We start from the raw sequence: 26496 nt of genomic DNA, 5'->3' as shown, positions 1-26496 counted from the left end.
ATGACATCAGGGCCAGAAACACTCATTTAGGCAGGATCAGTGACATCTAGGTTGTTCATAAAAGAACAGTCATTTGGATGGACCTATTTAGAGTGAGTTATTCAACCTTACTACAAACCTCTGTTGCCTTAGCCCTGATCCAGTCTCAGTGCATTGAGAGCTTGGATTTTGGAAGAAACTGATGGGAGAGGTTGCCTCATTCCAAATTTTGCTATCTACTAGCTGCAAGTAGGGTTATCTCACTCCAGAAGTCACTTGTCTATTGGGCCTCAAAGATGGGTCGGGTGGGGTTAGGGTCAAACATCACAATGTAGTGGAACACATTGGTTTTAGACTCAAAGGACCTGGATCTAGCTAACTGACACTAGCTAAATGACCATGGGCAAGGCAATTAAGCTCTCTGAGCCTCAAGTTCTTCATCCAAAAAATGGGGACAAAGCTTGCATTATTTAATTCACAGGTTTTCAGGAGGAAAAGCTCTTTGTAAACCACAAAGTGCTATAGAGATGTGAATTCAATTATTATTCTACAAAGGATAATTGTTCTCTGAGGACATCACACACAAAAAGGATCCAGCTTGGAAGAACTTACTGGTCTAGAGTAATGACCAAAGAAAGCTATAGAGTCTCTTCTGAAGGGTCTCATAAATGATACATTTGCAACTATTAGGTGTAGTTTTGCCTGAAGGCAGTGGGATAGACTAGCTGTGTTTCTGAGGTCCTGTCTAGCTCTGTGGTCCTATGACCTAATTTTGGTTAATCGTCTAAAGTGTATAGGGGCTGGATTCTCTAGGGGGAGAAGGGAGTGACTCAACCCCTTCTCTACCCTAACAGGACCAGTTTAGCTTATTCCCATAAGTGTCTTGCCAAGGAAGCCTTTGGTCATGATGTCAGCCATGTCGGCTTCTCCTCCTGTCTGCGCTTCCCCACCCGCAATTAAAGTCAGAAAAAAAAAAAAAAAGGCTCCAATCTCACCCATCCCTCACCTTTTGCAGAAAGAGAAGGAACAGTGAGGGTGGGGAATGGAGGAACTCCTGACTCCATTTGAATTCCTGGTTGGGAGTAAGCCTCTAGTCCAGATTGGGGGATAGATGAGGTTTTTTTTTTGGGGGGGGGGGGAGGAGGTCAACGGAGGAAGGAGTCTCCCACTCACGACTAGACTCTGAGGAGGCAGGGAAGAGAGGGACCTAAGGTGGGTTCCCCAGGTATTGGGTCTCAGCAGAGTCAATAGGTTTGAGGGGGAGAAGTGGGATTGGGAGAGGGAGACCGAGGTGCCATTGATCATTTTTTTCTTTAAAAAAATTACTGTGGTCATTAGTCAGAGACTAAGCATATCTGTCGGGGTGGTGGTGGGGAGCCATCTGGAGGGGAGGAGCTCCCGGGAGAGGTGTAGGAATACAATGGGGAGCGGGCGTAAATTTGTGCTGTTGGGTATAGCCGAGATTCGTTAGGGGTCGGGTGGGGAAGGGCAGTGGTTACACCAGGCTCCGGGAGCCACTGGAATACCTCCTTTGTTGGAGCAGAGAGCCGGGGGGGCAGTACTGATGTGGATGGTTGTAAGGGGGCGGGGGCGGGGGCAGGGGGGGCTGGTGGATGATCTTGACGGGGGTGGCGGGGCCTCGAAGGGGAGTGGAGCTGCAGGAGTCGGAGGAGGAGGCGTAACAGGTGAGCGCCTGGCTCAGCAGGGGCTCCATGCGGGCCAGGCAGGGCTTGTCCAGGACAATGACTTTGACAATCTGCTGGCATTGCACCAGGGTCCCCGGGGGGGTGGGTGGCGGTGGCGGAAGCAGGTCCCTTGGGGAGTTAGGAGGAGGCAGGCCTGGCGATGATGGCGGTGGCGGCGGCGGTGGCGGCAGCGGCACTGGCACTCCCCTCTCGGGCCCCAGCCTGGAGTTGTGCTGGTACGTTTGAAGCCTGTTGTGAATTGACACCTAGTTTAGAAACAGCCAGAGAAGCATGACATGTTACATGACCAATTCCCGGCTGCTAGGACTGGCTACCCTAAGCCTCCACCCCTTCCCGCACCTCCAGCCCCATCCGACCGCTCCCGTGCCCTCTGCCCCGCAACCTTCCCACTGGGCTTGGAGCCAGAAGGCTTCAGTGTAAGGACGGGCTTTGCTGCTTACTAACCGACTGAGCTTAAACGATTCTTTTATTGTTCTGAAGGGAGACTGGCTAGAGATCAAAGTGTCTGAAGTCTGAACCTGATCTGTCATAAGACGTCACTGGCATAACGCCAAAACAAACAAACAAAAACCCAACCTCAAAGCAAAACAAAAACAAAAACAAAAAACCTGCCCTGGAAGTCAAGGAGCCTCAGCTCTGCCCTTAAAAGCTGTAGAACCCTGGGCATGATCCTCCCCACTTAGAATCGCAGTTTCTCCATCTGCAAAATAAGTTGTTTTGAGCTCTAAAATCCTAACGCCTCGTCATGCGGTCTTGGCCAAATGACTGAACCTCTTAAAACCAGTTTCTCTCCCCCCAAAAAGGGATAGTCATCCCAGCCTCCCTTCCAGTCTCACAAAGGTGTTATGAAGGAAAAGGAGGTCAGATGTATTGACAGAGATCGAGTCTCTCAAAGTTCCTCTGTGTTTGGGCCAGGAAGGACCTTCAAATCCCTCCGTGCCTGGCACCTTAGATTTGATTTATTTATTTAGCACCCTCCCCTTCCTCCTCCCCACTCTCATCAGGTCCAAGAAACATTAATTCGCAAGCAGAGTCTGATTTTTGTTTTTTAAAAATTCAAATAGAAAACCCTTTCATTTAAGGCTCAACTAAATGTCTTTCTGAGACCCTGAATTGATTTGTTTAGTTAGATGATGGGTTATTGGGGGGAGGGGGGAAGCTGAGTCTCCCAGAAATTGTGAAAAGAGTATACTAGATGAGGTATTAGAAGGTCTGGGTTTAAGCCCCAGCTCTATTGCTTACCTTGGGCAAGTCATTTAATAACTGGATTTAATATAGTACTTTAAGGTTTTTCAAAAAACTTTACATTCATTTTCTCATAAAAATCTCAAAACAACCCACTGAGATAGGTACTATGAGTATCTTAATGCCCTTTTTATAGATGAGAAAACTGAGGCTTACCCATGGTCTGAACCCCAGTTGCCTTATTTGTGACATGGAATGAGTGTACCGTATTGTCTAGGATCCTAAGATTCTAAACAAATTAATGGGCAAGGGAAATCTTCCATTATCCATAGGGGTAGATGGTCCAGTTTGTAGTCTTCCTCCAGATGGACAGTGTGGGTCAAAAGGTGAAGAGAGGGAAAAGGGAAAGAATTGAACAATGGGAAGTGTTGAGATTTCCGGTGGACTACAGTGTTCCATGCTGTCTCCGGATAGGTCTACCTGATTAAGGGCCCTCGTATCTCTAACACCTGACACTTTGGTTCAGCTCATCTCTCAGGTACATTTTCTGCTAGGACCACATGTTTCCTCTGGATGCGCCTTTCTCCTAATCCCTTCCCTCTGGAGATGGCTGTACCCGGTATGAGAGAACAGCAGCCAGAGGATGGGGCAGGAAGACTGTGTCCTTGGTTTTATGGAAAAGTTGGGATCATGAAGTTAGGATCAACTTTATCCCAGGTTCTGAGACCTCACCCACAGGTTCCCGGTCTCTGTACCTTTTGACAACAGATGTCTATCACCTCCCACCAGAGGCCCTCCTCTCTCTCCTACCTCCAAGCAATATTCTTTGTTGCTTTCTCTTCCACACAAAACACCTCCTAACAACTACTCCCAGCACATCCCTTATTCTTGCTTTTTGGATACCCAGCTAGAGCCTTTCCCTGTCCCTTTCCCCCAGTAGCAGCTTCTGGCCCTGAAGCATGCCCTAAATGGCTGGGAAATGCCATGAGACCAACCACATGGCTAGGAGGTTAGGCTGTCCCTGTTGTGTGGTCCCTTTAAATCTCTTAATGCTTAGGAAGTAGTTTGTTTTGTTTTGTTTTGAAATCACCACAGCTGCCGGAGGAGGACAACAAACCATTTGTCCCATCTTTCCCTGTTGGGAACACCTTCCAGGATGAGACAACATCTATGAAGGAAACTGGGCAAATTCCTATCATGACAGAACATTGGGTAGAGTTTTGGGGAGCTCAAGTCCTTGCTACTCCCTCTCCAGATCTCTTAGTGTGAGAACATCTGAATGCTCACACTACGCAAAAGTGTGAAAGGACCCCAAGCAGTCCTGCCTTGCACTCTTTCTTCATCTCCCTGTTGCCCACACTCATACCTCTCCCTTATCCTTTCCTTCCTTACATTTCCCCAATGTCTTACCTCCCTTAATATTACTCTTTTCTGACTTTCCCCCTCTTTTCTCTTTTTTGGACTCTCCTGACCCCTCCTTTGTTCCTCTCTCCATCTTTTTTGAGATTCAAGAAGGTGTCCTCCAATGAGACTGACATGACTTCTTAGAGAAGCAGTCACCATCCATTCACCAGTACCCTACCCCGTCTCTTCATCCATCTTTGATAGTTGATAAATGGAAGGCAATATGACTTGTCCATCCAAAGCAAAGCTCACCAAGAGACCTCATTGACTCAGCTACCCCTCCCCCAACACTCTCCCCTTCTTGCCTCCCTGATGATGAAAGAAAAAAAAAAGAAGGAAAGAAAGTCGAGATGAAACATGGGTAGCGGGTAAGAATAGCTCAGAGAAGATGGAGAAGCGCCTGCCAGAGGGAATCGGCCAGGTGATGAGGAGGGATGGCAAAGGACAAGGAAGTTTGGTGGGGGGAACCAACTGACAGGCCATGGGAGCAGCAAGGACAAGACTCTGCATAGGAAGAAGAGGCTAGCAGGGGCCCTGGAGCTGGCTGAGGGAGATGGGCAGCCTTGCAGATACTCACACGGCCCTTTAAGGCAGAACTAAGAGGCCTAAGAGCTGGTTTGATGGTTCTCTCTGGGCAGCTCAGACTGTATGAGGTTCATGGGTGGGACTGTTAGAACAGATGGGTGAACTGTGAACTTGTTGCGTTTATCTGCAAGGCTAGGCGATGGGCAGCTGCAGGAAAATGCGAAGGGTGGATGGAATACCCACTCTGGTGGGGGGGGGGGGGGCTTGTCAGCAGCCAGAGCTGGAAGCTCCTCTTGTGTAAAGGTGCCTCCTTTAGAAAAAGGTATGTGGGGGCAGAAAGAGGCATGTGGCAGGCTGGGGGATCAGGAACCAGAGAGGTCACTATGCTCTACGGGGACGTCCCAGAGATGAGGCAGGTTTGGGCAATGTATCCTCCCACAGATCAGCAAGGGAGAAACATCTATCTGTGCAGGGCGTCTGTGGAGAGGCAGAGCATCTCCCAGTCTGTTTAGAACAGGGCAGGAAGACATTGTTTGGAGACAGGAATCACTGGACTGTGGAATGAATGAAAGTCTCTTCGGATAAAGCTTTCCATTGTAGGGGTATGGGCCTATGGACCAGCAGAGTCAGATGACCTCTGCCCTGCAAGTTGGGAAAAGTCTAGTGATACCAGACCCCAGGCTAGAATTTCCAGAGCCCATGGTACACTGGAAGCGTATTATTGGGACAAGGCAATGGCCAGATGCTACTGCTTCCCTATCCCTCTCTCCTCTCCCTACTCCCAAGAAAGTACACATTTCCCCACTAGCCACCTGACATCCTCCAGAAGAGTACTTTTCTTGGGGAAGGGGCATCGCTAGTGGGAAAGATAGTAAAACATTCAGGTGGGAAAATCTTATGTACAGTTTTCAGGTAAAAACAAGTATTCCTTCAGTGAGAAGCTCCAACTTGGCTTCTTGCCTTCTCCTTCCTCAGGGTCAATAGTCTCTTAAGTGGCAAAGTCCAGTCCTTGAGAAATTGGCCCATGGAAGATTCATCTACTTTCTTTCTGGAGGTGATTACTCATGGAAGAGTATGGACTCCTTTCTCCTAGGTGTAGAAGGAAGGTCAAGGGATAGCCTAGAAGTATCTAGAGAGTCTGGCAGTTTGAGAATAGAAGCTTTGGGTTCTAAGGGAAAATAAACACTCTGGGGTGGGGAGGGGGCAGCAGTGATAATGAAGTCTGCCTGCTAGGGAATTAGGTTTGGGTGGGGGGAGGCATCTTCATGGGAGAGCCTAGCAGCTCTATTTCCATGGGGTTAATCTGGGATCTCAGCCCCGAGTGTCACATGTCTCGGGGGGAGGAAAAGGACAAAAACAGGTGGAAGATGCTTGTGGCTTAATTTAGCGTGGCAATAATGGCATTACCCATGCTAGCAGTAACTTTTAATTGTATCTCTCGAAATTGGTAAAATGGTCAGTCGGGCTGGGGAGGCATTGATTAATACCTGAGAAGAGAAACAACAGAGAAGATGAGAAGAACAGGATGGGGAGGGGGGGAGAGAATCACTCACCTCAGCAACGAGGCCTCTACTTACCTCCACTGTGCTGTCCATCGCCTTCTCAGCAGCTTCTCTTTTGGTGGCTTTCAAAAGAAAGATCATGCCACTTGAGTTTTCTTCTGGTGCTCTAAGCCCCAGTCCTCCCTCTTTCTTTGAAATATCTTTGCAACTTGGCAAGCATAGGCGGCCAGAACCCAAAGATTACCATGACTATAGGGAGGCTACTCTGACGACTCATTATACCATGGCATGAGTTTGGGTCTGTGATGTTATACCAGGGGAGGGCAGGTTCTGGTTTTGGTTGGAGTGGGGAGACAAGTGACATCAGAGGCCTGTCATCAGAGGACTGACCTAAATGAGGTGCATCGCCAAGGAAGCTGGATGAGAGGGAATGCACTTCTTTGGCCATTGGAACTCATGAACAATGTGCTAGGGTGTAGTAGGCTTGGGATCTGTTTGTGTAAAGAGAAGGGATTACCTACATGGATGAGACCATGGATTCTCTGAAATGTCAGTGTAAGTAAAAGACTGATAACAATAAAGTTAATATATGATATACAGTGTATAAAGGCAGGTATAAAGTTCTGTCTTCTGAACACCAGCTTTGAGGTTGTTTTTCTGTATATCTATCCATCTGTCTGTCTACATGTATATGTGTAGTCACTTATTTTATATATATATGTACATATATATGTCTGTATGATTATTTATTTATTAAATATCTACTATGTGCCAGGTACAAAGAATAAAAACAATCCCTACTTAGAGTGAGCTCATGTTCTAATGGAGAAACAAGTTCTATCTACCTACCAACTATCTATCTGTCTATCATCTATCTATCTATCATCTATTTATGTATGTATGTGTATTTGCAAACATATATACATCTATCATCCATATCTATATATCATCTATTTATCTACCATCTATCTTTCTATCATCTGTCATCTATCTATCATCTATCTATCTCTATCTATCTATTTCTGTATGTATGTATATTTGCAAACATACACACAAATATATATCTATCCATCATCTATCTATCTATCTATCTATCTATCTATCTATCTATCTATCTATCTATCTATCTATCTATCTATCATCTCTCTATATCTTACCTATGGGGTTAAAAACTCACCAAAGAAAGGGACAATATCCTTTATTCTAATTCACAAGGGTGTACTAAATTTTTATGACCCTGCTGGGAACATGTGCCTTGCTCATTCTCTAATCCAACATTCCATATAGGGGACTACTGACCCCCAATGGAAAAACAGAAGAGATCCTAGGGGATGACAGCTGAGTCTTTTGACCTTTTAACCCTCTAAATGGCCAATTTCCTCCCTTTGGCTCTGTCCTTTCTTTCTCCCTCCAAAGAAGCATAAGGAACTACTCTGCTGTTGGGTGAAGCACAAAGGAAAATTCCATTTCAGGGTAGGGGCTTTGGGAAATAAATGAAAAACCATCCTACATGTCGAAACCACTGGACGCATGTCTTTACTCCTCTATTGATTGGCAACAAAACTCCATTCAGGTGAGTCAGCGTTTGGGGTCTGGTTTCCCTTCAGTAAAATGAAAATGTTTTTCTTCCCTCCCTGTGAACTTAGAGCTCCTCATTAGAAAAGAGGGTTGAAGGAGCTTGAGATCCTTCAAGTCCTTGGAGAATTGGTGAAAAGGCATGCAATGGCCAAGAATAATGAAGCTAGTAAATCAAAGATGGAGGCAAGCTAGGGTAGGGTAGGAGGTGTCTATCTCTATGAGGACACATTTCAGATTTAGTACTGAAATAGCTATGTAGACAAGCACTGACCCATGTACCTACCACACAAGGCAAACCTACTGAAAACCAGGCTGTGAGCCCAATAAGAAATGGATCTCACATCAGACTCAGTTATATCCAATGACATTAAACATGAGAGTCTCAATACAATGGTATAATTTTAGACCTTCAGGTAAAAAAATGGCCCATATATTGGTAACAGTTGAGTAAATCGTTATGACCATCTGCCTGGCTCAGTCTCCCATTTACTATTTCAACCTAGAGCCTACTGACCACCATGGGAGAACAAAGGAAATTACAGAGGACCAGGCAGCTGAATCCCCGCAACAGTGGCCACTTTCCTTTCTTTGACTCTTGTCCTTGTTTCCCTCTATCCCGCCCCCTCCCTTCTAGCTATGTGATTCTGGATAAACTACTCCAATCCAATCCAATAAGCATTTATTCTTCATTTCTCTGAGACTCGTTTCTGCATAATGGGGCTGATAAAACTCAAACCACCTCCTTCACAAAATTGTTGGAAGGAAGAGTACTTTGCAAACCTTAAATCTCTCTCTAAATGTCAGGCATTATTATGGAAGAATTTTAGATAATTATTCTAGTTGTCTCAAGAGGTTTTAACCCTGATTCTCTTTCCTATTCTCTTTTTGTTTGAAGTAGGTAAGGAGCAGAGAAATACTGGATGCTCATGGTAGCTTCTGATGGGTTATACAAGGGTTATAGGGAGAAGGGAGCTAGGTCAGGGACATTTGGGCAAAGCCAACATGGAATCTGCACTGACTTGATTTGTGGGACTGAATGATTTGGGAAAACATATTTAAAATTGCATTAAAGGTGGGGCAGCTAGTTAGGTGGTGCAGTGGATAAAGTACCAGCCTTGGATTCAGGAGGCCCTGAGTTCAAATCTGGCCTCAGACACTTGACACTTACTAGCTGTGTGACCCTGGGCAAGTCACTTAACCCTCACTGCCCCACCAAAAATTGCATTAAAGGGTAATATAGAAAGTGTGATGCCAAATACTCCAAAATGTAGAAGAGGCAAGTCAAGGCTGAGTTCTCTCCTTTATTTTCCCTTTTGACTCTACAGATGAGAAAGCCAAGGTCCAGGGAGGTAGAGAGTGACTTCTATCATGTTATTTAACTTGTGAGAGAATGCACAGTTGGGGTGCTTAAAATGAATGGGAGATCAGGACACTTCTCTTATTCTTGCCTCCTTTCTTTAAGCCACCAAACTATAATATCCTCCTGGGGTTTCTAAATAATTTCTTTGTTTTGGCTGGAATAACTTCACTAATTCACTATGGGCACTGCTGGGTTTTTGTATTTTTCAAAAAGGCCTTAGATGAAAGAACAACTGGGCCTTGGCTTTTCTCCATTGACTGGTAATGATACCTCATTCAAATGAGACACCATTTGGGGTCTTAGTTTTCCCTTCAATAAAATGGGAGTTTTTCCCCCTCCACTTTCTGTGATCTTGGAGCTCTCTCTTCATTAGAAAGGGGCAATGAGGTACTTGGAAAGTGCTTCTTTCAAAATAATCCCCCAGGAAGTCAAAGTCATTGGTCTTGATGGGGTCCCTCATAGAGTTCCAAGTTCTGGGACTTTTCTGTAGCCAATAAGAGTTGGAAGGATTTGGCCTTGGGTGGCCAGGATGCGGAGAGGTTGCTCACCTGTAGGAGATCCTTGCTTTGACTGTGGGTCAGGCTGAGTTCCACTGGACTTAAATGAAAGAGTCTTGGTTCCCTGCTGCTTTTCCAGCTCCCCTGGGGGATAGGAGAACAGAGGGAAAAGAGAGAAAGTAAGAGATGCAGGTTGGGAAGAGATGGAAAGAGCAAATATCATGAGAAGGGGAGGAGGAGGAAGAGCAGCAGCATCCCAGATAGAGCCACAGGAAGCAAATGCTGAGCTTAGGGCTAGGAAGTGGCCTCCAGAGGCGATCGGACTTCCTGAGCCTGTTTCTCCAGCTGGAGCTGAACTGAACACACCCTAACTTGTTGTTAATGTGGTCCCCAGGACTAGCATTGCCATAATCAGGCCAAGGAATGAGAGGATATATAAACAAAGGATCAGTGATGGTACTTTTGATTTCTCCCTGACCCCAAATAAATAATTAAAATTAAGCCCCCCCCCAAATAATCAGTTTAGTTATTTTTCAGTTGTATCTGACTCTTTGTAACTTTATTTGGGATTTTCTTGGCAAAGATAGCAGAGTGGTTTGCCATTTCCTTCTCCAACTCATTTTACAGATGAGGAAACTGAGGCAAACAGGGTTAAGCAGTTTGCCCAGGGTCACATAGCTAGTAAATATCTGAGGCCACATTTGAACTCAAGGAGATGAGTCTTTCTGACTCCAGACCTGGTGCTTTATCCACTGAACCACCTAGCTGCCCCTTTTGAAAGGACTGCTCTGTTTGATTCTGTGACATTTTTTCCTAATTATCTCCTTTTTCATCTCTCCTCCCTTCCTTTTTCCTTATCTTTTTCTTTGACTTTTCTGGTTTTTTCTCTTTATCCTTTTCTTATCTTCCCTGTTACTGCCAAACACTTTCCCCTACTCATTTGCTCTTTGCATTATCTGAATAATATGATTAGCACCTTATAAATAGATTCCAACAATATCTATGCATTCATATTTTCTAGAGAGATATTACTATTGATTGGGAAGGGATGGGGAGCTAGGGCTCCACTAAAGATCTACTTTACTGTCTCATTATGATGTGTGGGTCACGTGTTCCATCAGATGCAAGTTTTCAGGTGTCACACAGCAAGAAAATCCCAGTGATGGACTGTGTGTCTGTCATCCAAGGCCTAGCCTGGCTAAGTCGAAGAGGTTCACGACAAAGAGGTTATCTACCAGGGAGGCAACAAATGTTTTTGGCCTGAGATAGACAGACACACACACATGTGTGTACAAACAGACATGTATTTGCAGATACATATGCAATCACATGCAAGTTTACACACAGATGTACAGCTACACAAGGACACAACTCATAAGGACTGTTTATTAAAGGTATTTTCATAGAGGAATCATGATATCCATTAATCAAGGGAGACTCCATAGTGACAAAATCAGGGAGAGTTTTTGAAGTGCTGAAGTAGCTATCTGTTTCTCAGGCCTTCCCTAAACAATATTGGTTGCATTTAGCACTGTCGGGCTTGGGGAAGTTTTGTGCAGGAGGCATTTAAATAGTTTCCATTCCATTTCCTATGTTTCATTCAGATCAGAACAGAACCTGAGCAGAGGTGGTGTCATGCCCATCTATTCTTCTCAGGGGAAGAATATGTGAAAAGAAGATGCTCTTTTTTTCCCCCTGAATAGACTTGTAGAAATGAATCCTAGAAAGGAAATTTTAATGGGTAAATTTCAGAAGCAAAAATCAATGAAAACTGATAGATTTTATTTATTTTTTGGTTTATTTAGCATTTTATTTCCCCCCAATTACATGTAAAAACAGTTTTAACACCCATTTGATAGATTTCATTTTTAATGTTTTCTTTTACTTTTCTCTTCAATTTTTTACTTATTATCTGAGGAATTTTCTAGAATAAAAAAGTTCATCTGCCTTTAGTAAATGCCAGGTGAACAGGGTTGGAGAGAGTCAGAACACAGATTCAGAGAAGCAGAGCAACGGGTGTCACCCCTAAAGAAGTAACACAGTTAGACAGGGGGAGGGGGCCAGTCTTTTTCACTCTCCAAAAATTGCATCTGTATTAATTTAGAAATATTTCCATTCAGCTGGCTATAAGACAGACATGAAGTATATTTTTATCTGTAATAGTTATTCATGTTTCTTTACTTAATTAATTTATCTTTAGTAATTTTTTCCTTTTGAGACACGTGTAAAGCATTGCTAGACTTTGACTATAAAATTTAACAAATGGACGTTCGTGCCTGGCTGACTGGCTGTGTTTATGTTTCTTAAATAAAAAATAATTAGTGAATCACTTTCGACTAGGAACTAAACATAACTTTTACATTGAACTGGAATGTAAAAATATCACACCAGCTGCGCCAGAATCAAACAAATACTTTATTCGGTTGGGGTTCCTTGCTTAAATCTGGGTTAAAGTCCTCACTGGGTCTCCTGTTGGCTGTGTGGTCTGGGGTAATTTACTTAAGCTCTCTCTTTTCTGATACTCAGACTACTTCCTTTAAAGGGTTGTGGTTTTATGATGTATGTGAAAGCCCTTTATGACAAACTTATACAAATATTATTATTCATTAAACATGCATACACATACTACTTGAAGAACTGAGCAGCATAATGGTTTATTGTCCACAACCTCCTACTTTCTAGACTTCTCTGTTGGGGTAGGATGTAGAGAGATGCAAAGAAAAAGGCAAGGAGGGAGGAGTCATGTGTGAGGAGGCATCTGTGGGGGTTCTACAGAGCTAAACCTGCCAAAAGAGCCCTCCCAAGAGAATCTCTCTCTCTTGCTCTCTATGTCTGTCTGTCTCTGTCTCTCTCCTCTGTCTCTGTCTGTCTCTCCTCTGTCTCTGTCTCTCTCTCCCGTCTCTGTCTCTCTCTCCCCTCTCTCCTCCCCTTTCTCCTCTCTCTCCTCTCTTCTCCCTCCTTCCTTCTTTCTCTTTCTCTCCACTCCCCCCTCTCCTCTCCCCTCCCCCACCACAGAAAATCCTTATTTCCTTCCTCTCCCCCTCCCCCTGTGTGGTCTGGGAACACATTGGCAGTCTTACATTCAATTCGGATCTGCTCCAGCTCTGTAACCTCAGCAATGGATTCTTTCAAGTCTTCCACAAACTTCTGCATCTCTTCTGAGCCCAGGGCACAGAAGTGCAATACCTGCTTCTTCTCTGAACCTGACACTGGAGTCACCAGTGTGATGCCATGGGAATGATCTGGAAAATGAATATGGGGACACCCACATGTAGGGAGAAAGGAAGAGAGGAAACCTCGGCCTGGGGCAGACAGCGAGGCCGGGCCTTCTGCAAGACTCGCCCTCTGCCTCTCTACAGCAGTCTCGTGAATTACCCTCCCTTCCCCTACACATCCCCTGAAACTATCACCCACTGTCTTCATCTCTGGCTCTGAGATGGACTTACACTCGTTCTCAAAAAGGTGGAACTGCATCCCTAGCAGGCCCACTGACTTGCAGAAAGTATACGTAGAGGATGTCTTCTTCTTTGGGCAAAGCTTGAGGATCTGCCCGAGAAAGAAAGTCAGATAGACACACACACACACACACACACACACAGAGCACATAAAGATACATGCAGATATACATATACATAATTATGCAGGTATGCATGGAACACACAGATACAGCCAGACACAAATACAAATAAAGTCCCCCTCACATACAGATGCACATAAATGGGTATACACATACAACACAACATACACACACACACACACACCACACACACACACAGAGGTATCAAAGTTAGGGAACCAACTTCTCCTCAAGGCCCCAGCCATCTTCCCAGCTTCACTATCTATTATGACGTGAAACCATTAGCACAACTCTTCCCCCTTCCATGTCTAAATTTCTTCATTGATAATAATGGTTAGGATACTTTCATCAACTGGAAAGGAGAACAGGGCTGGCAATGGAGCTTGAGAGAAAATTCCTCCTTCAAGTTGGAGAAATGGATCTCATCAGGAGCTTCCCCAGGGGAAGCCAGCTATAATATGACCTCTTGTCACAGAATTCCTGAATTTCAGAGGCAGAAGAAATCATGTAGGTCATTTAGTCTAACGGCTAGCCTGGTGTGTCTCAGAAGAACTATCTGTCACTGGAGGTCTTCAGGTGGCATGTGGATGGCCACTTGTTGGGGATGTTTTAATGGGGATTCCTGTTTAGGTCCATATAGGGATTTCTACAAAACATCTAGTCCCTGATCGAAAACCAGCAGTGATGGAGAACTCACTGACTCCTGAAGCATCCCATATCACTTTTTGTGAGTTTTAAATGTTGGAAGCTTTTTATATGTACATATGCAAACATACATTTATACTTTTATATACACATATGGAGTAATACGGTATCGGAGGTTGAGTGGGAAAAGAGTGAGAAAGGAAGGGATAATGAGAGAATGAAAGGAAGAAGGAAAGAGAGGGTAAGAAGGGAGGAAGAATGAAAGAGAACAGAGAAGAAAAAGAGAAAGAGGGGAAGGGGAGAGGGACAGGGGAGAGAGAGAAAAGAAGAAGAGAAGGGAAGAGAGGAGGGAGAAAGAGAAGAGAAGGGAAGAGAGGAAAGAAAAGACAGAGAGAGAGAGAGAGAGAGAGAGAGAGAGAGAGAGAGAGAGAGAGAGAGAGAGAGAGAGAGAGAGGAGAGAGGAGAGAGGGGAAAGGAGAGAGCCTTCCTGTGCTATTGCCACACTGAGTGATGACTGAGCCCTCCCAGGCCCCCAGGCCTTCTCACCACCAGCAGGTCATTGAAGAGGAACACCTCCCTTTGGTGAGCTGCCTGCTTCTGTAGCTTGTTCACATCAGTCACCTCAAAGAGACGGCTGCAGCAGACCAGGCGGCGGTGAGGGACTGACAGCACCTGGGCAGAGAGAGGATGGGAAGGACATCAGAGTGAAGATGGAGGGAGGGAAGAGGGGGAAGGAGTGCTCCCCAACCTCAGACTCAGACTCACAGAACATTAGTGCTAGAAGGGAACTTTAGATTATTTGGTCCAACTCTCATTTTAAAAGATAGCAAACTAGGCAAATGGAGGCCCAAAAAGGTTAAATGATTTGTCCAAAATCACAAACATAGTAGAGAGCCAAGATCTGAGCCCTGGGCCTTCTTCCTATTATGCCATAGTCAGCCCTCTGGATGTCAAATGCCTCCACTGTGGGATTTGGGGTGAAGAATTACTGAGGGAGGACAGCTTAGGTGAAAGAGGAACTTTAAAAGGAGAGAATAGAGCAGCGGAGGAAGGTAGGGCATGTGTTCTTTTTCTGATTAACCTATGTACCACTGAAGATAGAACCACAAAATGCTAGAGGTGAAAGGGAACTTGCGGATCACATAGTTCAGTGTCTTAATTTGATAGATGAAAAAGCAGAGGCAGAGTGACTTGCCCAAGGTCGCATAGCTAATTAGTGGCAAAGCTGGGATTAAAACAGATGTCAGTGATCTCTCCACTACACCAAATGAAGAATCACAAGATCATAGAATTTTAGAGACCTAATGGGTTCTCTAGTCTAACTCTCTCACTTAATAGTCACTTAACCTCTGACTGGTGTGGTTTCCTCTACTGTAAAATGGAGATAGTAACAGCATCCACCTTCCAGGTTTGTTGTGAGGAACAAATGAGATCATATTTGTAAAGTGTTGAGTGTAGGGCCTGGCACATAGTAGGTACTTAACAAATACTTGTTCCTTCCTTCCATAGATGAAGAAACTGAGGACCAGATGAGTTACATGACTGGCCCAAGGTCACACAGTGAGTAAATGGTAGTGCTAGGATTTGAACCCAAGTTCACTAATGCAGAAGTCAGAACTTCAGTAAGGCATTTTTTCATTCCACCACAAAGCTTCCAGTCTCAAGGAGACTCAGAGATGTTAGGATTTACCCTCTAGGGTGAGGGTTTTCTTCCTAGTCCATCTTATCTCCCCCCACCTCTGCTACACCCCAGATCACCCTAAAACCATCTCAGAACAATTCATCCTGTCCCAAGGAACGAGATTCCACAGCCTCCTGACCTCAACCACATGTCCCAGTGACTCAACCCTCTGAACCACCAAGAAGCATTTCATCTCAGTTTGTCTTGCTTCAGGGTATTGCAAGGGGGTGGGCAGTGGGTGGGGAGGGCAGAGTGGAATGAACAAGAGAAAGCAAAAGGGAGGAGAGAGGAATCAAGAGACCCTGGGGGTGGAGGGAGCAGCAACCAAAGGAGACAATAGTCCCCTGGAGAGAATAGCAGATACTTCCTATGTATTTGTGATCTAGTTGTTTGTTTGATGGTTGAGACTTACTGTCTTCATGCCCACGATGGACTTCTCCACCTTGGTGACATAGGTGACATGGTCTTCATTGGATTTCAGCTCCTTCTGTTGGATCCTTTCATAGATGCCCACCACCAACTCTCGGGGTATGTCAGCTCCATCATCCACACCTATCAAAACAAGACATAATGGAGCTGACAAACTAGGCAAAAGAGGCCGCCTTTGATAAGAATTACCTTCTCCTGAACCAGGACAAGAGTCTTTGTCGCAGTGGAAAGCAGGGAAGGCTTACTCTGACTATTGTGACTGAGTCCCCAGAAAGGGTAAAGGACAATGGCATCATTCCCATAAGACAGCTCCCTAGCCTGGGAGACAGCATGCCTTTAGGTAGCCCTTCCTCCTATAAAACCACATCTGATGCTTTCTTTAGCTAAAATAGGATGATTCTAAAGTCAGCCAAGCTGATAGTCTTTGTCCTTGTCCTTGTCCTTGACCTAAAATAAATCAAACTGTGAGTAAGGAAGAAAGAGGAAAGTGAACATACACTCCAATCCCAGGACTGCTGTTGGCAGGCTTCTTTTGTTCCCCACTACTAGTTCTGTGGTCCAGCCGCAGTTGAGAAGAGTTAGGGCTGGTAGACTTCATGAAAGACCTGTTAGCTGACTTAAGTGAGATGGGATTTGGTACTTGGGGGCACTCAGACCCATAGAATGTTAATTAGGGCTGGTAGACTTCATGAAACTGTTAGTCTGGCTTAAATGAGAAGGGACTTGGTACTCGGGGGCACTCAGAGTCAGAATATTAGAGGGGGAAGGGAACCTCAGAATTTTTAGTTCAACTCCTTTATTTTAGAGATGAAGAAACCAAGGCCCAGAGTCACAAATATAGAGGAGAGTTAGGGGACTCTCTGTCTGTGCTGACAAAGGTCAGCTGGAATAGAATGAATGGGAAGGGTGGGGGACATATGTCCAATGACCCATAGTGGAAACCTGGATCTCATGGGGTCAGGAAGATGGTCCTGGTTAATTCTGGTTAAGTGTCTGGCTGCACAAAGATTTTCCCAGGCTGTTTCATGGAGGTAGCCTTAGTATTGTTGAGTAGAAGGGGAATGGGCAAGAAGACCCAACGCTTGTACCTGCTCCAGGAAGGTCCTACTCAAGGCATACGTCCTCTTGCACCAACCCTGAACCATGCCCTTGGAGTTAACAGTTCTGGCACTTTATAGAACATCAGCCTCAGAACCATCCTCTTACCTCTCAGGTTCCGGATGAAATCCTCCAGCATCATCTTCCGGTCAGGCTTGATATTGGGACTATACATGTCCGTGTTGAGAAGGATGACGGCAAAGGCCAGGATGAAGATGGTGTCCGGGTTGTGGAACTGCTGAACTACCTCGGGATTGCACATGCAGTAGCGCTGGCTTGGGGAAACACACAGAACATGCCCACTGAGATGTCCCGTCCTCCTCTTTCTCCTTAAGTTACATCAGGAGAGTACAGGGTTCACGTATGGAAAAACATTCCAAAAGTGAGATAGCGGCATGAATGGAATAGGAACCCAGGGTGTTTAGATATAGGACAGATCCTCATCTTGTCCTAGAACACTTACTCTTTGTAACATTCCCAATGTATATGTTTGCACACATGTGTATAATATGTAATACATGCATAAATGTATACACACATGGATCTTTATGTATCTATTATATATTGTGTACCTGCCTGTTTGTTCATATGTGTGTACATGCAAGCGTGCATATGCGTGTCCATGTCATATATGTATATATATATATGCATGCATATGTATATGTGGATAGATTGCTTGGTTAATTGTTGATTGTTAATTATCCTTTCTTATGTTACTTGTCTCCCAAACTAGACTATATTCTCCAGGATGGAGGGACCATTTTTTATATCCCTTGACATGCCCCATAGTACTCTCTAGCCTTTGCTTATACTGCTCTCTAAGTGTGGAATGACATTCTTGCTCTTCTGCTGAATCCCTAACCATCCTTTAAAACCCGATTTAAATAAATGGCACCTCCTCCTCCTGGAAATGTTCCCTGTGTTGTTCTAGATGATAGAAATGGGGGATCTATGTTTGTATCTCTTTAATGCACTTGTAGTATAATGTTGAGTATCTGTGTTGGTACCATATCCTCCTACTAGACTTTTTATTGTTGTTGTTCAGTCGTTTCAGTCCTGTCTGACTGTTCATGACCCTATTGGGAGTTTTTTTGGCAAAGTGGTTTGCCATTTTCTTCTCTAGTTCATTTTACAGATGTAGAAACTGGGGTGAACAGGGTTAAGTGACTCACTCAGGGTCACACAGCTAGTAAGTGTCTGAAGCCAGATTTGAACTCAGGTCTTGCTGACTAAATCTGGCACTCTATCCACTGTGCCACCTAGTTACCCGGTACTATATTATAAGCTCCATGAAGACGGGAATCTATCTTTTCAGCTCACCCTCAATCCCCAACACAGAACTTTACATGGAGTTGGTGTTTTAATAAACATTTGCTGTTTCAGCCTTGCCCCAATAGACAGTCAGCAAAGACTTGATGATTGGCTGACAGGTTAACATGGATGAATCCTGAGGGATGGGAAGTGGAGATGGTCTTGATGATACCCTGCCTCCCCCATTCCCAAGATACAAATGTTGTAGTATTGACCTTTTTTCACTCCTTCTCTACTGTCCCTAAATGTTGGCTCATTTCCCAGTATCTGAGGCTCTTTGTCCTCTCCCCCTCCTCCAGGATTTTCCTTCCCAGATACTGTGGGAATTAGATGGGATTTGGAGTGAGAGCTCAAGGCCATTCCTACCTGAAAGCTTCAATGAGCCGCTCCACCTTCTGGGCTTCACCTTGGACCCGGATATGGGCCTGGAATTTCCTCAGAGCCTCGTCTAATTCCATGTTGGAAAAGTCCATTTCATCCACCACACAACTTGGGGAAATTGGTAGGGGGCAGAGATAGGATAGGAAAAGGAGATGGTCAGAACAGGTCCCATTCTGTAAAACTTCTCAATGTCAATGGGAAGTAAAGAACCAGGTCCATCCATAAGGAACACAGATTGACCTCTCCTCTCACTATGTAGAAACCCCATCCCAGCTGATAAGAATTAGCTTTTATAGCCTGGTGAGTTGGGAGATGAAAAAGAAAGGAGAGTCTAAGGTCTACCCCTAATTTCTTTTATCACTCACTGTGATCCCATCATCCTCTCTAGTTCCATTGATCAATGAGCATGAAGACACTGTACTAAAGCCTCTGAAGAATTAAACAACCAACAAGTTTTTATTAAATGCCTATATTCCAAGTGCTATGTTAGATGATGGGCATATCGAGATGAAACAGTCCTGGAATCACAGAACACCATAAGCAGAAACACCCTAAGTGATAAAGAGACTTGCATTTACAGTAAGAGTCAGATGGCCAGTATTCAAATTTCAGCTCTTCTATTGGTGTTGTGACTATAGCCAAGTTACTCAACTACTCTGACCTCAAGGTTCCTCACCAATATCATCTGTTGCACCAACATCACCACGTTGTTGTGAGGATCAAACTTGATAATGCATGTAAAATGCTTTGTTAACCTTATTTGCTTAAATGCTAGCTATATTATTATTAAGAGGATTGGACTAGATGATGTCTAAGGTTCAACTCTAAATTCTATAAGTCTATTTCACTTTACAGATGAGGAAACTGAGGCTCAGAGAGTGGAAATTATTTGCATTGGAGTATATAACACATTAGTGGAAGAGACAGGACTGGACCCAGATCTTCTGACCTGATTGTTATCTTCAGGTATTCGAAGAGCTGTTACCTGTTGGCATGAAATGAAACAAAACATATTTGACCAGACCACAGACAGTAGAACGAGGAACAATGGGTAAAAGTTGCAGAGAGGCAGAGTGAGGTTTGATGTCAGCAAAGGAAAACAAAAAGCTAAAACCTTCCTAACAGAACTGTCACTGTCCTACAGTGGAATGGGCGGCTTTGGGGCGGGGGTGGGGGTGGGGGGATGACAAGTGGAAATTTCTGCCATTCTATAGCGATTGCTATTTCTCCATGACCAGAAATCTTTTTTAAAAAATTAATCAATTAATTAATTAATTATTTTTCCATTACATGTAAAGATAGTTCTCAACTCTTATTTATACAAGCTTTACAATTTCAGATTTTTTCTCCCTCCCTCCCCTCCCTCCCCCCTCCCCTAGACAGCAGGTAATCTGATATAGGTCATATATATATGTATATATATATATATATATACATAATAATATTAATCCTATTTCTGCATTAGTCATGTTATAAGAGAAAAATCAGAGCAATGATGAAAAACCTCAAATTAGAAAAAAACAACAGCACCAAAAACAAAAGAAATAGTATGGTTCATTCAGCATCTATACTCCGCAGTTCTTTTTTTTTTTTCTTGGATTTGGAGATCCTCTTCTATCCTGAGTTCCCTGGAACTCTTCTGTACCATTGCATTGGTGAGAAGAATATAGTCCATCACAGTAGATCAACACTCAGTGTTGATGATACTGTGTACAATGTTCTTCTTCCATGACCAGAAGTCTTGAAGAGGAGATTGGGTGACCATTTGTCGGGGATGTTAGGCAGGGGGTTCTAGTTCATATGCTAGGTGAAGCAGATGACCTCTGAAATTCTGTTGGAATGGCAGAAAGAGAACTCATCTTGGAATAAGAAGACCTGAATTCAAATCCTGCTTTACTACTTACTAGCTGTATAACCCCAGATAAGTCATATCTCTTGCACTTCTTTATCCATAAAATGGAGATAATAACAGAATGTAACAGTTTTTACCTTATAGAACTGTTGTCAAGAACACACTTGGAAAAACTTAACAAGTTATAGAAAGGACTTTTAATGTTGTTAGTCTCTCCATCTGTATCTGCTTATTAGAGGCAGCTAGGCTATAAAGCACATAGAGTTCCTGACCTAGGGTCATGAAGACCCAAATTCAAATTTGACCTTGGACACTTTAATAGTTGTCTAATTGTGGGCAAGACATTTAGCCTCTCTTCCTCAGTTTCTACGTCTCTAAAATGGGGGTAATAATAGCATCTACTTTCCAGTTTTGTTGTGAGATCAAATGAGTTAATGTTTGTAAAGTGCTCAATCATCACCACCACCACCACCATCATTAATTCTCTACTACACCCTGCCTTGTTTTGACCTGCTCTCTCATTTCCCTCCTTGGCCACTCCTTGGCCTTCTGGGTAATACAGGATGAATTCTCTCTCCTTCACCTACAGGGCTTCTGCCCAGAGGCCATCAAATACATGACAAAGGGCAGATTTCTTGGGTCTTTTCCAGTTTTAAAGCCTATAATCCTGTGATCTCTAACCCCCTTGCCCAACTTTTACTTCTGGGTCCAAGTTCTGCCAGGGAGGGATCTTTCCATCCATCTGGGGATGACTCTGTCCTGCAATCTGTTCACCAAGAAAGCAAAATCCAGGTCCTAAGAAGCAAGATGAGCCATCCATGGAGAATTGTTTATTTGCCTGTCAGATTTTTCTTTTCCTTCAACCTGAAGCTGATCACAGAAGCCATTAAAGGTAGTTTATGAAGCTGAAGAAGCTCTAAGAGCTGCATGCTCCTCTCCCCTCCCTTCCCTTTCCCTCTCTCACCCCAGCCTGCTTTCCCTTCCAATCTTCTTTCCTTTGGTTATTTTTATAGTGCCACATGATTGCCAGAGGCTCTGTCAAGATAGACTGAGCTCACTGGTTTGACAAGAGGATATGGCTCTGCGCCAGACTTACCTGTCTTCCATTCCCTGGGATTCACAGGAGGGGCCTTGGAACTTGTCTGGTTCAACCCTTTTATTTTACAGATGTGTGAACTAAGCCCCTAGAAGGTTAAGAGACTTGCCCAAGGTCACAGGGCAGTAAGAGTTGGAAGTTGGGCCTCAAACTCCTATCTTCTGACTCCAAAATCCACTGGTCTTTCCACAAGACTTTCTGCCTCTTTTTCCATGTCTGGCATACACAAATTTTCCCACTTAATCTTTTTTTTGTTTGTTTGTTTGTTTGTTTTTGTTTTTGTTTTGTTTTGCAGGGCAATGGGGGTTAAGTGACTTGCCCAGGGTCACACAGCTAGTAAGTGTCAAGTGTCTGAGGCCGGATTTGAACTCAGGTACTCCTGAATCCAGGGCCGGTGCTTTATCCACTGCGCCACCTAGCCGCCCCCTCCCACTTAATCTTGATCTTTTTTTCAGGAGAGAAAGAAAGACCATCAGGGGCTTGAAACCCTAGAATCTCTATCTAGTAGCCTGGAATTTTGTAGGATTCATAGATTTAGAATTTTAAGGGACCAAGAGATCATCTAGTCTAACTCCCTCCTCTTATAAATCAGGAAACGGAGAGGTTCAGATTGTTTGTGACTGACCATAGACATATAAAGGTGTGTCAGAACAGATTTTCTTGGTACGCAGAATTGCCCACCTTGGGCAGGCTCTGAGGCTTAAGGGTTATGTCCACTGCCTAAATCAGAGAGCAGAATAAAGTGTGGACATGACAGGAAGAGACGGGACAGGATGAGGGTTAAGAGAGAGTAATAGGATATAGGAATGGGGATCATACATAACTCCACTTGCCACCCCCTGCTACTGCTAGGAAACTGTATCTGAAAGCCTAGTCAGGAAGCAGAGGTCCTCTTTCGTTCTTGGGCTCCACCTTTCCCAGCACATCTTGGGTCCCTCCTTATGCCAGATCACTTTTTCTTTTTTGCAGGGAAATGAGGGCTAAGTGACTTGTCCAGGGTCACACAGCTAGTAAGTGTCAAGTGTCTGAAGCCAGATTTGAACTCAGGTCCTCCTGAACCCAGGGCCAGTGCTTTATGCACTGTGCCGCCTAGCTGCCTCCCCAGATCACTTTTATGAACTTCAGTTGTACATGTGTGTTGGGGAGAGGGTCAGAACAGAGACCAGATAATGACAGAGGTCTCCAAAGTATAGATAGCATTATTTTCTTTAAAGTGTATCCTATTGTGTGGCTTGTTTCTACTGCAATAGTAACATTATCATCATCACTTGTATTTATATAGTACTTTGAGGTTTGAAAAGGGCTTCACAGATGTTATCTTGTTTGACTTTCACAACAACCTGGAGGTAGATGCTATTATTATCTCCATTTTTATAGTTCGGGAAATTGAGGCAGACAACAGTGAGTGACTTGCCCAGAGTAACACAGCTAGTAAGTGTCTGAGGCTAGGATTTGAATTCAGATCTTTGTGACTCCAGGACTCTTTCCACTTTGCCACCTAGATGCCTCTAGATGAGGAGAGGAGGGGCAATCAATTTTCTATATCAGGATCATTAGTAATTGCTCTGTTTTTCTCTATCTTTTTATGATCCTCATGATCTCCACAAAGATAAAATATAAGCAGAGGCACTAGGTTACACCAGGTAATCTAACACATGCTTGTGAGCCAAGTCAGTCCACAGAGGGTCTCACAGAGAGGATCTGTGTGAGCTGAGAGGAGGTGATTGGTGACAAGAAGCCAAGGAGTTACACTTGACTTGGAGCTCTCTGAGGTCTACCTAGACAAGAGTTAAGCCCCTAATAACTCTCTTGGGCAGGGTGCTAAACTGACTTGGAATCACCATGCCAGTGCTGGGATGTGGCTAAAAGAAAGACATTTTCTATACTTCCAACTTTCCCTTACAGTATTGGGAACAAAAATTTTGTCCATGTATGAAAACTAATGACATGTGTCTGAATATTTGACATAGAAAAATGGGCAGAAAAGGATTCTGGTTACAGCCAAGGAAAGAAGTAGAAACAGTTGAGTCTATTAATAGGGATGGCATTATGGTGACAGGAAAGTAATTAAAGGAAATGTAAAAGAGAACTTCATCTACATGGTAGGCAGAGGAGCGGGGCCAAAGTATCATGGATTAAGACTCTACAATACCCTCCATGGGTGAATCAATTTTTTTTCAGAACAAGATTGTTGCATGGAGGCTACATAAATGAGGAGAAGGGAGAGAATAGAGGGGAATGTGGTGGCTCTGTTATCTAGTCCATAGGAGAACAGCAAAGTGATGCTAATTCTATACTCTTTCTTTTTTTTTTTTCCTTTGGTGGGACAATGAGGGTAAAGTGACTTGCCCAAGGTCACACAGCTAGTAAGTGTCAAGTGTCTGAGACTGGATTTGAACTCAGGTCCTCCTGAATCCAAGGCCAGTACTTTATCCACTGCACCACCTAGCTGCCCCCCTCTATACTCTTTCAAAAAGGTAGAAGACCACCTTCTCTCATGGTGAGATATGTCTCCATGGACAATATCCTGCTTCAAGAGAAGGGACATTTTAAAAATTGAACTGTTGGTAGAGGGCACCCAGAAGGCTGAAGTGGAAGGAGTACAGGGACCCAGAGATAAGAGGACAGAGTCAATAGAAAGGAGATTGGTCATGAGAAAGGAAGGTGGTAGAATTGGACCACATGATTTGTGTAATTTTTGCCTGGGAAGATATGCTGAATCTATTGAGATGATGTTCAGTAGGCATTATTTGGGTTGAAAAATCAGATTGTCTGAAAAAGATCTGGAGGCTTTAGTGGGCTGCATTAACTTTTGTGGCTTCCACATCACCCTGCTGATTTATATTAAGCTTGCAGCCCACTGGGTGTCATCTGCCAAAAGGACTTCAAATTTCCCTTCTCTTGAGGCAGGATACTGTCTATGGAGACATAACTCCCATTATGAGAGAAGGTGATCTGAAACCCCTCCCCCCTTCTCGCTGAAAGACTAGAATTAGCATTGCTTTGCTGTTCACCTATGAACTAGATAATGGGGCCACCACACATTCCCGTCTATCCTCTCTCCTTTCCTTATTTATGTACCCTTCCATTTGGGGCATCTAAGTGGTGCAGTGGTCCTGAAGTTGGGAGGATCTAAGTTCAAATCTCATCTCAGACACTTACTGTGTGACCCTGGGCAAGTCACTTAACCACAATTACCTCAAATATCCAGGGTCATCTCTAGTCATCCTGATGTATATCTTGCTGTTGGACCTAGATAGCTCTGGAGGATAGAGGGAGGCTGGTGACTTTTCACAGCCTTCCTTCATTTAAATCCAATTCACTGGAAGTCATGACATCCCCCCATTGTCATGGTCCTCTTGGGGAATGGAGGACAAACAACAACCCTTCCACTCAGCAACCTTGTCCTGCAAAAAAACAAAAACAAACCCTCCCAAACCTAACCATGTCTAACCACACTTTCCCTATCTTAAACCAGAAAAGTTGGTTTTTGAACTCATATTATGCCTATGGAATATCACCTTATTGGACCCCAATTCTGCCATTCCTCCCATTTGGCAAAGATGCTTCACTTCCTTTTTCCTTTGGGGTCAGAACCCAAGAATCATAGACATTAGAAATGACTTTAGAGAAAACCTAATTTTACATATGAGAAAACTGGGGCCTAGAAAAAAGAAGCAGTTAGGTGGTGCAATGTATGGAATTCTGGTCCTAGAGTGAGGAAGACCTGAGTTCAAATTCAGCCTCAGGAACTTACTAAACCTGTGACCCTGGGCAAATCACTTCTGTTTGCTTCAGTTTCCCCATCTGTAGGGATAGGGATAGGGATAGGGAAAATAATAGTACCTAAATCCCAGAGTTATTGTGAGGATCAAATGAGATGCCTGGCAAATAGTAGGTGCTATATGAATATTGTCTGTTATTATTATAATTAAGAAGCCACTTGCCTAAGGTCACACTTGAGATAGGTAGCAGTGCCTAGATTTAAGCCAGGTCCCCTTACACCAAGCCTGGTGTCTTTTCCACTATGCCGTGATACCTCTTCCTTTCAGCACAGAGCTCAAACACATGTTGTACCCAGGCCATGTCTGCACTCTCGGTCTCCCATGGCCTTTGCGTTCCCAGATACATTAAATCCCCTTCCTCTCAGTGTGCAGGGTGACATCTATAGAGCTCTAGACACGGACTTCCCCACGGTAGCAACAATGACAAGAGTATTGGGGTAGACTGGAGTGGAGGAGGAGGCAGGAAGCAGCTGCACTCTTTAGGATCTGCAGGGGGTGGGTAAAGGGAGTGCAGGGGTGGGAGAGAAGTGAGGAAGATGTACTCATTGGAGCACAATGGCCTATTTCCCAGCTCTTCTGCTCAGGTGACAATGCAGCAAGCCTGGGGCTGCAGCTAAAAGCTTCAGTAATGAGGCAAGAGGCCACGTGTGGTAGGGCCTTGGGATCTTGGAAGCACAGTCAGGTGGAAATTCTCCCCAATCCACAAGACACAGAGAACCGAATACGTAGCTCCTGCGTACCTGGCCACTGGGAAAGGACTTCAGGCAGGAGGAAAGGGGAGGGAACTGGACTGGGGTGGAACTGTTCTGTGACAACAGAGTTGGCGCAAAGGGCAGGATGCTGGCCCGGGTGTGGGAAGAGGAGATTTGGGGAGGGAGGTTTGGAAGAAGTGAGCCTAGCTGCTT

The 26496-nt window shown here is 44.3% G+C and overlaps 1 protein-coding gene across 4 annotated transcripts in view; it reads right to left on the bottom strand.

Annotated features, from left to right (window-relative positions):
- Positions 1 to 954: 954 nt before the first annotated feature.
- Positions 955 to 26496, bottom strand: part of IQSEC3 (IQ motif and Sec7 domain ArfGEF 3) — a 167757-nt gene continuing 142215 nt past the window's right edge. Inside the window, exons 6-15 of one of the 4 annotated variants that reach the window (XM_043966976.1) lie at positions 18844 to 18966; positions 17275 to 17441; positions 16052 to 16191; positions 14505 to 14630; positions 13183 to 13282; positions 12817 to 12978; positions 9788 to 9880; positions 6377 to 6423; positions 6207 to 6286; positions 1812 to 1913 (exon numbers count right to left, since the gene is read on the bottom strand). In XM_043966976.1, the coding sequence (XP_043822911.1) occupies positions 6212 to 6286; positions 6377 to 6423; positions 9788 to 9880; positions 12817 to 12978; positions 13183 to 13282; positions 14505 to 14630; positions 16052 to 16191; positions 17275 to 17441; positions 18844 to 18966 (1033 nt within the window). In that variant the 3' untranslated portion in view covers positions 1812 to 1913; positions 6207 to 6211. Of the gene's footprint in view, positions 1931 to 6206; positions 6287 to 6376; positions 6424 to 9787; positions 9881 to 12816; positions 12979 to 13182; positions 13283 to 14504; positions 14631 to 16051; positions 16192 to 17274; positions 17442 to 18843; positions 18967 to 26496 lie in introns of all 4 variants that reach the window. The other 3 variants (XM_043966975.1, XM_043966971.1, XM_043966974.1) reach the window with 3 other exon arrangements.

The sequence above is a fragment of the Dromiciops gliroides genome, chromosome 5 (genome assembly GCF_019393635.1).
Source record: "Dromiciops gliroides isolate mDroGli1 chromosome 5, mDroGli1.pri, whole genome shotgun sequence".
NCBI classification, from domain to species: Eukaryota; Metazoa; Chordata; class Mammalia; order Microbiotheria; family Microbiotheriidae; genus Dromiciops; species Dromiciops gliroides.
This window is presented reverse-complemented; position numbering and strand designations above follow the sequence as displayed.